The sequence below is a fragment of the Falco punctatus genome, assembly GCF_963210335.1.
Source record: "Falco punctatus genome assembly, chromosome: 1".
NCBI lineage: Eukaryota > Metazoa > Chordata > Aves > Falconiformes > Falconidae > Falco > Falco punctatus.
In genome coordinates this window covers 114,533,823-114,546,125 of record NC_137580.1, presented here as the reverse complement: position 1 = coordinate 114,546,125, position 12,303 = coordinate 114,533,823, and the positions used below count along the sequence as shown (strand labels likewise).

Genomic DNA, 12,303 nt, shown 5'->3' with positions numbered 1-12,303 from the left:
TACCCTTCTGATGAGTAACCTGATCTAACCTGAAATACCTTTACCAAAAGTTTTCAAGGTTTTCTTCCTTTCCTGTCCCTAAGGCATGCAAAACCTAATTGATGGGTCAGTAGCAGTCATCTGTAGCTATGAAAACTTATAATGTCCTTCCTTTGGCTTCTCTTTTCAAACTTCTTGACTGTGTTTTCCCAAATGAATTCCATCTTCTTGATTACGTCCTGTTTCTCCAAATTATTTTATTAAAATGCCTTTATCTGTTCTTGGTTCTGATCCTCTTCTCTAAAATACTTACAAACTTCCCAGAATTCTTTCTTGTGCAAATATGATAAATTCTATCTTCATTCCTCCATCCACGTTAATGATAATGTCAAAAGGAACAAAGCCTGTTCTCAGAGGAATTGAGTGAAGTGTCTGCCCAGCTGGACAGCAAGCTGTCAATAACAGCTTTTTGAAGACCATTTTCAACATTGATGGCACCCACATTGTATGACTTCACCCAGACTGATAGTCCCCAGATCTTTCTATGGCTTAATCTCACTTGAGCAGCAGGCAACAGGCCACGTCTCAGGGCAAGCTGACGAAACTCTGTATTCCCTTAGAAGAGTTCAGTAAATGTATTGTTTAGGTAGGTGAGACCCTTTACAACCAGGTAAACCTGTTCAGTCAGTCTTACTTTCACATCCCGGGGCAGGAAAAGATGCCAGGGTGTACTGAAATGTATCTTTCTTTTCAACACATGCGTAAAGGTAGCCTTTGAAAAAAATCATTTTACCCAAATTTCTGTGACCTGTTCTTTCTGTCTTTGACCTCTGTATTTGCTCCTCTCATTAAAATGCACTGCGCTAAGTATGTGGTAGCTGTTAATGTCTCCTGTTTTTAGCTAGAACCAGTGGAATTATTGAACAGTCACCGCTCTACGTCAATCCTCAGCAAGGCCAGTCGATCAACATCACCTGTGCGTTGAAAAGCTCGCAGGAAGATGAAGAGATCTACTTGCTCAAGACTCGCGTGCAGCCTGAAAGAGTGCTATATATTTCAAATCAGAACACAAGTATTTCTCCTGCTTTTGCTAATCGCTTGGAGTATTCAAAGGAAGAACATAAAATAGTGATAACTCTACACAACCTAAGGAAAACCGACAGTGATATATATGTATGTGCTGTGGTGATGGAAAATTTCTCTTCCATCTCAGCAGATGGCAGTGGCACTATGCTGTTGATTAAAGGTACTATCTTTCTCCTTCTTTAATCATAAGTAATTATAAGCATGTTGTAATACAAAAGGTGGACTAAAAGCTTGCAGAACTTCAGTCAGGACAGGTAAAGCCCTAACCCATGGCTAGACTTCTTCCAGTACCTGGGAAGGTTCGGAGAGTGTGCTCAGACTCCTCTGTGCCCTGTTGTACTAGAACACAGAAACAGGCACTACGTTTCTACCTGCCTTGTACAGCCAGCGGGGAATTATGAAAGAGAAAGCTTGCTATAATCCTGCATCTTAAAAACCCCCAAAGGTCAAAATCAGACCACAAACACTTCAATGTGTCTGCGAATAATCTGCCAATTTGGGGAAATGAATCAGTATTTTTAGCATCTGTTCTCTGACCATAATGTGACATAAATGTCTTTTAGAAACCATTCCCTATAGCGAGCCTTTGTGTTTAAACTAGGTCACACTAGGGAGCACAGAACAAGTCCTCAGGCATTTTCTTAAAGTACCACAGATAATAGCAGGGATGATCTCACATACCCTTATTATACAGTGAGCACACTGTAAGCATAATTCCAAAGACATGGGTTTTAATTTTCCTGCAGGATGGTGTTGTAACCATTTGCTAAGTTGAAAACAAAACCAGCAACATACTGCTTGATTTTGATCTTACTGATGCCGTTTAATGCTGTGCATTGGGCTTTGATGAGAACTTTGGGTAATTAAAATAAGGTTTACATAGACCCTAAGACTTGCAAAGGATCTATCTGCAGTCTTCAAAAAAGTCTGTGGTCTCATTCATAACTGGTGTAACAACTCAGTAATGTGAGTTGGGGAAAACAACGGCTGCACATCAAAGAAATTGGGTGATTAGTAGATATTGTGTTACTCAGATATAGATTGAGGTTTTAGAGAATTGTAACCCTTTCCACTAACACTGTTCTGCTCAGTGTATATACTTCTGATCACAGTAACCTCCTACTTCTGTCTGTACTGCTTGCAAACCTACCTGTTTTACAATCCCTACGTACTCCCGGCTGAACCCGCAGCGTTGCTGTAATACTGCAGTAAAACATTTTTTGTTTCCGTTATGTGTGTGGTCCTACTTCTGATCAGTGGCATGGAAGCTATGGCCTTTGTTGAGTGCTCCTCATGGACTCTTCACATGCCACCTGCAGTCATCACCAGCCTCTAGAAGAGCACAGGGAATGCCAGTGAGAATACTAATGGGATGAGAATTCTGGCTATGTAGCATGCTGTTGATATCTGATTTCTTGCTGATCAGTAAATATTTTTTTCATAATAAAAATAGAATTCCACTTCTTCATATTTATATTAATAATATAATTTTACATGCAGAAGCGGAGCAGACAGACTGCAGTAGTAGTTCCTGGGGCATCTATACTCTTAGCATCCTGGTAGCGCTACTGTTTTCTGCACTGATATGCTGCAGGTTGTACCATGTCGATGTAAGTATGTTGTTACCATGCCAAAGCAAAACTGAATCCAGGTTGAGTGAATAGGTGCCTTTGATATTATTTGTAAATAGTGACTGAGTCAAGCAGACATTTGATAAACCTAAGGAATCATGAATTTCTATTGTCTCCTCTTTGCCCTTGTTTAGTGTCTCCCAGCTGTAACTCTCAGCAGTAAAAACTGTCATCTTATGTTTCTGTAACCCAGTAAATAAGATAGTCTGCCTTTTGAGAATAAATACCAAGTAAGCTTGTAAAATTGGCAGTCAACACCACAGCCCTGTGTTGCATGTATTTCTCTGAACAGAGTACCTCACTGTCCTGTTTTGCTGCCTTTTTTTTTTTTTTTTCATTTGGGAATGAAGCTACATATACCAATCTTGTAACAGATGGGAGATAATGGTTGGAGGGGGATACAAGGACAACAAACAGTCAGCCTAATGTCTGAAAGTAGCATTAGAAAAATAATTTTGTCCTGTCCTAGAAAGAAAGGTGACCAATAAATTTTTCCTTGACTGGGATTATTTACATTCATATTCTGCAGAAAGTTCCCAGAAATTATTTGTCTCTGATGGATCTTTCTGCACCATAGGGATTACCCAGAATCAACAGAGTATGAGTCACCAACCAGGCTACTATCTGGTCCCTCCACGTATGGCTTCAGTACTGCTAAAAACAAGTAGTACAATATCATTCTGGCAAAGCCAAGAGGCCCTGTGGGAACTGGTCTCCTGTGTTATCAGCAGCAAGCTGTGGATAAGCCTTATTTATGCTGGGCCCACAGTTCCATCCAACTCTTGAAGGAACTTTTCATGAAATTACATCAGACTGACAATAGAAAGTTAAATAAATAGGTTGATAATTCCCATCTAATCCTCTAAGACCTCATTGGGTTATGAGAGGAATTTTAAAAGTACATTTCCACTTCAAACAGGTGAACCCCTAAGATGTAAATCAAATCCTTGGTTGGGGTCTTTTAAAGCTCTGTTCTGAATACTTGTTTGCTTTGTTTTGCAGATGAAGAAATATTTCCAGAAAAGAAAACCAAATGTAGTATATGAAGATATGTCTTACCGTTCTAGATGTAACACCTTGGTGAAAACCAATGCTTACATCATTAGCGATTAAGCTTCTGCCAGCTGGGACCATGTGGGGATTGACCATTCCTTTACAGGTCTCTGAGAGCTGCCTTAGCAAGCTGATGCGCTAGCAGAACCAACAAGCTGAACTATCACCTGCGTTCTTCAGCGGAAAGAAAAAACTGCCTCATTTCCAAAGCTGTTTCTGCTTTTTTGATCACTTGTAAATTTTTGTTGTTTGTTTTTGTCTTTTTTTAATGTCTAGAAAATGTAGAGAAATGTAGGTATCCTGTACATGTGTCTGCAGTTTAGTACGGAATGCAGAATTTTTGGACTATATATTTGGCTAGATGCAACATATGGAGTCATTTGATTGATAAATAACCATGTCAGGGAAGGTGGGATAGATGGAGAGGTCTGGTTCTGAGCTTGCTTTCTTCTGGTCTGGTGCTCAGAAAGACCATAACATGCCTGTTCAATAATACACAATGCATCCACATATGAATGGATTACAGTTTTCTTATGAATCTTTGTGGGTCTGTCCAAGAGCTCAGGTAGCTAAGACTACTCATAGAATCATAAAATCATAGAATCATTAGGTTGGCAAACACGCTTGAGATCATCAAATCCAACCATTAACCCAGGGCTTCCAAGAGTTACAGCGAAGAAATCTATTCTGAAGAGACCTCAGAAACTTTGTGGCAGAATGAGTTAGCAGTGACGTGGGCTTACCTGGACAAATGTCAGTAACGGCCCTAGGGACGTGCAGTCAAGTTTAGATTTTAAATGACTGCCTCTGTCAGAGATAGTGGCATGACTGGTATGGGTCTTGATGTGGCTGACATACAAAATTACTAGACTTGGGGCATGGTGGCTTTTTGGGACAGCAGAAATATCTGTGATGGGCTGCTGCTGTCTCAAGCTCCAGATGTCTTAGGACTACAGAGCAGGATGTATTCCTCCAGGTCAGTGACTCCACACCGTACAGTACCAGGGGAACTAATCTGGGACAAAGCCTGCGTTCCAATCTGGCCATGGGTGAGTCTGATCCAAAATCACTCTTACCGTGGGAGTTTATCAAAAACTCACATCAGGTAAGTAGGAACTAAATTTGGTTTAGTAATGGCTTAGAACAGGTCACTATGGTGGGTTTAACTCTGCTCTAGCTGAGGAAGGGCTACAGTTTTCTTCAGGGGTGCTTTGGTTTCACAGAGCCATGGCTGCTGTGCAAAGTCAGCAATCTTGTGTGCCCAGAGGAATATCAGCTTGCCCTGTTCTGAGGCAGGATTGATGGGGTTGGCTTGTGGATTCTGGGGTCAGGCTGAAACTAGAATTTTTCTTTTTTGATGTATTTGTTTAGTTCTTTGAGGGATTAGGGCCGCTTTGCTGTTGATGAGTGCGTGGCTGGAGAAGAGCCTGGCACAGGGGGTCCTCCCTCCCTGGAGGTGAGCTCTGCCCAGATCTTGGCTGCCCAGCCAAGCCCATGCTTGGGAGAGCCCGTTTCCCTCCAGGCGCGGAATGCCGTGTGCCAGACCCGAGGGAGAAGCATGCTCGTCCGGGGGGCTGCTGCAGGGAGGGCTGTGCCCTGTCCATCGCAGACCCTGCCGTCCTCGTGTAGCTGTCACCAAATAAAATCCTCTTTGTGGCTGGGGCTTTGTACAGTTGCTCAATATTTTTATACACATATTAAAGACTATTTCATATATCTTGCAAATGAATGATAGTTATTGAATGAACTGTTTCTTCAAGTGTTTTGGTTTCTTTTTTAAAAGTAGAATGATTCAGAGGCTTCTTCCAAAATGCAGTATAACTTGCTCTTAACAGCACCTTAATAGACAATGTAATAATTATTTTCCACTTTATTTACATAATGTACATGTGGGAGTTTTATTTTTTAATTTTAAATCTAGTCACTGAAGAAAACACCATAGAACACTTCAGATGGTGTGTATTCATACAATCTCTTCCTAGCAGCTAAAAAAATATTCCTGAAGAGATAAAAATGTCAAATGGAGGTGGAGGTGGGAAGCAAAGTCTTCATCATCCCTCAGGGCCTTCCCCCTGACCCCACTGCAGACACCATTGTCCCCCTGGGCGGGATGCGCAGACAGCGAAGTGGCAGAGAGGCTGGCAGTGCCCCCAGGGTACCTGCTCACGCCATGGGCACCACAGGCCCTCCATGCACCACGGCAGCGGGGCCTGGGCAAGTGGCGAGGGGCTGCGCTCACCAGTGGGGAGGGGGCAGGTGAGACCCCCGTGAGGGGACAAGGGACCCCACTGGGGCTGGGCTTATGGGCACTTTAAACAGGGTCAACAGCAGTGAGGTGCCATCTCCTGCTTCAGATTTAGCAAACCCCATGGCCCGCAGTCGTCGCGACCGGGTGCCAGGTGCCATTTGAAGGATGGGCTGAGCTTCCCCAGTGCCGTCTGCTGCTTACCCACCTCCATTTGACATTTTTATCTCTTCAGGAATATTTTTTTAGCTGCTAGGAAGAGATTGTATGAATACACACCATCTGAAGTGTTCTATGGTGTTTTCTTCAGTGACTAGATTTAAAATTAAAAAATAAAACTCCCACATGTACATTATGTGTACTGGGAGGTGTATCCCAGCACCCGCTCCTGCGTGGCCAGGGCACTGGCAGGGTCCCCCCAGGGCCGCTTTCCTCCCAGGATGGAAGAGGGAGGCCTCCCACATGGCGCCTGAAGGCTGCTGCTGCCCCACAGCAGGAGGGGCCGACAGGGGCAGCTGGCTGCCTTGTTGTCACCACAGCGTCCCCTCCTGCTGGGGTAGGCCCCGGGGTGAGGCCATGCATGTCCCTGCCCACGCCGGGCACTGCTGCCCTTCCCTGGGTGTGGGGGCAGTGGCAAGACCAAGGGGACCGAGCCCAGATGTCACCCACAGCACAGAGACCACCTCTGCCTCTGTCAGGGGCAGGCGTAGGGGAAGATACTCTAACAAATTGGATACTGCTCTAGGAGCTAAAGTGCCTGTATTCAACCACTGTTGGTCATATTTTCATTTTGGAAAAAAGGTGCAGGTTTAATAGAAGAGGGCAGTAGTCCCAGAGAGACAACATGCGGAGGCTCAAGATGAGCAAACTGGCATTTGAGGTCGGCTTTCTGTAGCACCGCTACTGCGCAAGTGTGGCCACAATTGTGAAAAAAAAACCCAACAACCCAGTATGTGAAAGGAAACAGTAGTGGAGGTGGTTTCTTTGGCTTGGTGTAAACAAAAAAAAAAAACCCAAAAAGTCAAGACTAGCTGAGGGAAACAAAATACAGTGAGGGAAACAACATACAGTGAGACGTTTTGTGAGTTGTATCTATGTAGAGGAGTAGAGCATCAGCCCTGCAATTAACCCATTAACCCAAGCAGCAGTGAATGAGCTGCTGGGAAGGGATGCTCAGAAATGAGCTCAGGGGTGTCAGAGTAAGGGTCGGGTGTTTGGCTGCTCAAGGGAGTCAGAGGGGTCCTAGGTGGAGCGTGGTCTCAGAGCCCCCCTGGAAGGCAGACAGACGGAATTTTGCACCTCCCGAGTTGAAGACAGAATTGCTGTGAGCTGGTCCTGTTGCCTTTGCTGTTTTTCTGTCTCCTGTCCCTGCACTGGGGAGATAAATGATTTCCAAGGAGAGGCGGGAAGTGCAGCGTAAAGCTCTGAGGCTGGGCCAGGACCTGCAGCAGGGTATGAGTGAGGTCCCCAGCCCCGTTTCATGGAATAAACGACAGAAATGGCAGCTGGCAGCAAAGCAGCTTTGGGTTGGGGATCAGGACTGCAGCTCTAGGGTCAGGCTTTACCAAACAGGGATGGAGAAGGCTGAGGCAGCTGAGCGAGGAGAGTTTGTCAGAAGCAGAGAGAACATAACAGACAAGGTACGAGCTATGCTCAGTGACTCCAGGGGCCAGGTCTATATGGAGTGGCCTGGCCTGAGCTCTCAGGGAGGGCTCATCAGAAATACTATTTTGGCTATTTGAAAGACTAGAGAGACCAGCCAGCATGTGTAGATTGCCACTGATGGAGCCCATAGACTGAGGAAAGCATTTTAACCCTTTGATTAAGGTGCCTCTGACAAGTACATGCTTGAACTCAGATGCCAAGGAGGTTGGTAAGCCAAGCTGAGCCACAGAACGTTTTCCAAGGGGATTGTATGTGGGGTAGAAGTAGGTTCTCCTCTTCTTGTGGCTTGTGATGTATTGTAGCATGCTGGATTATTTCTAGTGACTATCCTGCAAGCAAACGCTTATGTGCTTATAGCAGTTTTAAACACTGCATGACCCATTTCTAAAGCCTGCTGGAGTTACTTCCTTCCTCCTGTCTGTCACTGGTTGCTGCTTGTGATCATTCTTCCATCCAGTAACTCAGGCAGGAGATGTTCTGTTACTACTTGGAGGATATGACCAAAATATGTCCAGCACTGCTGGTTCTGGTGCAGACAAGCTACTGACTGGTGATTTCTCAAGGTCCCTGTGTTAGTGAAAAAGCATACAATCTTTTGAAAACACTTGTTTTTCCAGGCATTTAATTTCTTTTTGAATGTTATGTAACACTCAACTTGCAATCAGTTATTAGCAGTCAGCTTACAGTCAAGTGGAAAACATGTGTTTTTTTCCCGTTCACAGATTCGGTTTTCACACAGTTCACAGTTCTGAGGTGCTGGAAATGCCTTCATAGTACAATTATTTTAATCTGACATCTTTGTTTGATATGCTTCTGCTCTAGTTAATGAATTCTTCTACTGCTCAACATCTAATTTTAAGAATATTTGTGTTGTCATGCATGATTTTTAACACTATTTCGAATGCTTCAGTAATGGCTGGATACTGGCTATGTGCAGCATGCAAGAAATCTTCCAAATGCCACTTTAAATCACAACAGATTTTAACTTACTTTTTGGTAAATCACTGATAATACATCACTGATCTTAATCCTCTCATATAGCCAGAGCATCCTACTTTGGCTGCAATACCCTCACATGCAGAGGGTTTAGGCTTAATATTAAAAGCTCATAATTTTTTCATTCACTCAAGAAAGTGAAATAAAGCAGGTAACTCTCTGGGAAAGCCTTCAAGTTCATGTCTCTTAGCAGTTCATGCCACCTGGAGACATTTGGTCCATCTTCTCTTAACACAGTGGAAAACTACATGTTTGTTTCTTCAAGGAATCTGGCTGATCTCAGGGATTCAGGAGCCAGTATTGCATCTAAAAATCCATTAAGACATGGAGGGCTAAACTATGCAGCCTTTTCTCATATAAGTTGTAAATACTTACTCTGGGGCTACTTGTACAGGTAATGTTTTATCAACGGGAGGAATCATTTTATTCTCAAATGGCAGAATTTATTACTCTGCTCCAATATGACAGAAAACAGAGAGGGCTTTGTTTCTGGGGGTGCTCTTTCTCTACACATATTGCCTTACAGCACTTCAACAAGCCTTCTGAGAAACCACAAAGGCCAGTTTACTGCTCATGGTTTGTACCTGCATCATATTATCTTTGTTCAGAGACATAACTGACAGCAAGTTTGTGGGTGAATGACATTTAAGGTATATAGCTATGTTCTTAAGCAGTTTTTAAGAGTGAATGGTGAGATGACATTTTGCCAAAATATCTGTGACTTCTGGGAAAGAAACTTACTCAAGAAACACTCCATAACTTCTCTGTGGATTTCTCTGCTACTCTATTCCCATACACTATAGTGCTCGCAGTACAAGCTTCTGTGGTGAGTCTCCTGAAAGGGGTGGCAGTCAGTCACTAGATAGTAGAAGCTTTTGGACTCAAAACTCTTTCTTTCAAAAAACAAAATCGATTCAAGGTTCCAAAAAAGCCGTTAACAAGAAACCGTGCATGTATGTATGTACACACTGTGGGTGAAGAAACTACGTTCGTAATGACTATCACGGCTAAAAATAAAACCAGACCTTCTTCAGAGAACTGTATGCTCCTCCCTTGCAGAAGCTGTTTTGGAAATAAGGTTTTTACATGCAGAAACAGGTAATTATATTTCTGTCTTAACCAAACAGGAAATAGAGGAGAGTTTCTAGGAGGTTTTCAGCTCACCAACTCAAATGAACAGTCCAAACTGAGGATTTCCAGCTTCTAGACTTGTTCAGAGTTAGGTCAACAAGATGGGATCCATCCTCGAAAGGATGTCCTCCTGGTTCTTTTGTTAGTAAATCTCACCATTATGGTCATGGCAAGTTAGCGAATAGTCTTAGTGCACTTGGCTGGAGGCAGAGGTGGCCTATTCTTTCGATGCTAGTTATTCAATGGCAAGCTCTGACACCTGGACCTGAGGGCACCACTTCAGTGGAACAAAAAGAGAGGCAGAAATAGTCATGGTAAGAATAATTATATTCATTACAAAAATTTGGTATATTCATTAATAACATGCTTTCTTCAGCTAGCTCCTCTTAGGCTGCTCTCAGGCCTCAAGAAAAAAAATGTGGTCTTTGTGGTTAAGGTGCAGAAGTCTGGCTGCTGCAGGGATGCCTGAGGTGTTACATTTCTATCCGCCAGTCAGCACTGCCACAGGGTGGGCTGCGCAGGGGTCTGGCTTATCACCACCCTGAGAGATGGACTCATGGTAATGTTCTGGCAGAAGCTCGTGGTTCCTGTGTGCTAGGAAGGGCTATTGCACTGCTTTGCAGAGCAGCAAAACTCAGGTGCAGAAGCTTGCAGAGCACAGCCTTGGCCGACCTCCTCTGAGCTGCCGTCAGCGAGTGACTTGGCCTGCAGTCTCTCACCATCACTGTCACACGCTATGCTCTGTATTACAGCTGGCTGTGGCCATTAGCTTAGTCAGTAGAAATGCTTCTTGCTGGCCCAAGACCAGTCTGTGTCAACAGTGGTCTCCATGTGGTTTACTCACAAGTGCATGTCTAGCGCGGGGTTCAGATCATAATAAAGAACTGCATGAGTACATGAACATGTCTTGCAGGCTTACCATGGCCACGTTCAGCTCTGCTAGCTCCTGCAATCTGGGCAGAGCTGCAGTCTTACTGGCAATGGCCAATATTTGAATAGGGCTTGATCTGCTCAGAGGATTATGCATTCACTAATGAACTCAATCTTCTGCTTTTCCCAGTTTAAAGGAGAGAAGCTGAGGTACTAGCTGATGCCACTGGACCAAGGCCACGCAGCAAGTCAGGGGATGAGTCAGGCAGTAAAGCAGTTTTCATTCTTGCGTATCATGCAAGCCCACCAACATAAACATGTCTTTCATATTTCTATTCTGTTATTATATGGAATGAAGTAGAGGAGGTAACGTGACAATCAAACCTGCTCAGCTGTGAGCTGACATCACTTTCACTGCTTCACATTGAAAGAGTTTGATTTTTAATCTTTGAACTCATCTCCTTCCTAGCACAAAGACTTACGTGAAAGCACGTCCTTATTTTACAACATACCTACTTTTTTTTTTTTTTTTTTTTTTTTTTCCCAGCCAAACTTCTGGCATGTGACAGTGGCACATTGTAGGCTGGTGACTGTAACATCTCTGTCACCAAAACATATTATCAGGCAGTGGACTTGTTCCGTCAGTCACAAATGGTATGATCTGAGGTTTTCTCTATTTGGTATACAATATTTATGACCATTTATACATCCTGCTGAGAGAAAGAGCCTTTCAGCTCACATGCTGCATCCCTTTATTTGGGTATTTCTACATTGCACTTGTACATCTCTCCTGCATGTACTGCTAGTTCAGATACTAGCAGCGGTCTGGCTCTTGCAACCGTAACTTCCTTCTGGGCTCAACTCTTGTGCCCACAGTTAGACCATTTCCAATATATTGTCGTGCTTAGGGCTTGCCTGGGTATCGCAGGGAAGGTACTGCAGGGTATTTGGGTATTGCAGTGCGGATGTCATGCAGACACGTCAGCTAACAGTGCTCAACTACTGATGCAGCACCACGGCCTTTCGCATGGCTTGGCACTTGCGTAGGTCCTGAATAAATCCGCTGGCATCTGGGGTGTACTGAGCTCCAGCACGTCTCAGATATGCAGTTATCAGTGCCTGAGCTTGCTGGGTTAAAGCCATGTTATCTCAACTGCTGGGTAGATGCCCCCTGCACGATGCAGGATCACAAGCTGCCAGTCCAACAATGTGCAGACAGGGAACAACGGCAGTCTGGTGTATTAACAAAGAAGATGCTTAAGAGACAGAGACTAAAAAAGAATTTATGCATTAGTTTCTTGTATTTTGTTCTTGTTTTGTGTTTTTTTTGGGCTATTTTAGTGATTTGAAACATTGTTGGATGGGAAAAATGCTCCTACATATGTAGCTCACTGTTTTCTAGGTTCAAAGATGTTCAACCACTGTGTTTGGTTATAGGGAAAGCAGGGATATTCATTGCAGTACCAGGCACGAGCCCAAGACTGAGTAGATTAACAATGTGAGGTGAAACTTGTTATCCAATACTCGGTACATTTAAGAGCTGTGCAAGTATTTTCCTGCAGCTACGCTTGTGCATTGATCTGCTGAGGTTTCTGCCCGCAGACCTGGACTTCTCTTGACTACAGACCCTACCAGTCACTCTGAGCT

General features: G+C 43.8%; 1 protein-coding gene across 10 annotated transcripts in view; it reads left to right on the top strand.

The window, feature by feature from the left end:
• CD7 (CD7 molecule) overlaps positions 1 to 5,478 on the top strand; it is a 47,355-nt gene extending 41,877 nt beyond the window's left edge. For all 10 annotated transcript variants that reach the window (XM_080399155.1, XM_080399151.1, XM_080399154.1 and 7 more), the window contains 3 exons: positions 881 to 1,225; positions 2,566 to 2,675; positions 3,699 to 5,478. In XM_080399155.1, coding sequence (XP_080255281.1) covers positions 881 to 1,225; positions 2,566 to 2,675; positions 3,699 to 3,809 — 566 coding nt within the window. In that variant the 3' untranslated portion in view covers positions 3,810 to 5,478. The remainder of the gene's footprint in view (positions 1 to 880; positions 1,226 to 2,565; positions 2,676 to 3,698) is intronic.
• Positions 5,479 to 12,303: the final 6,825 nt, after the last annotated feature.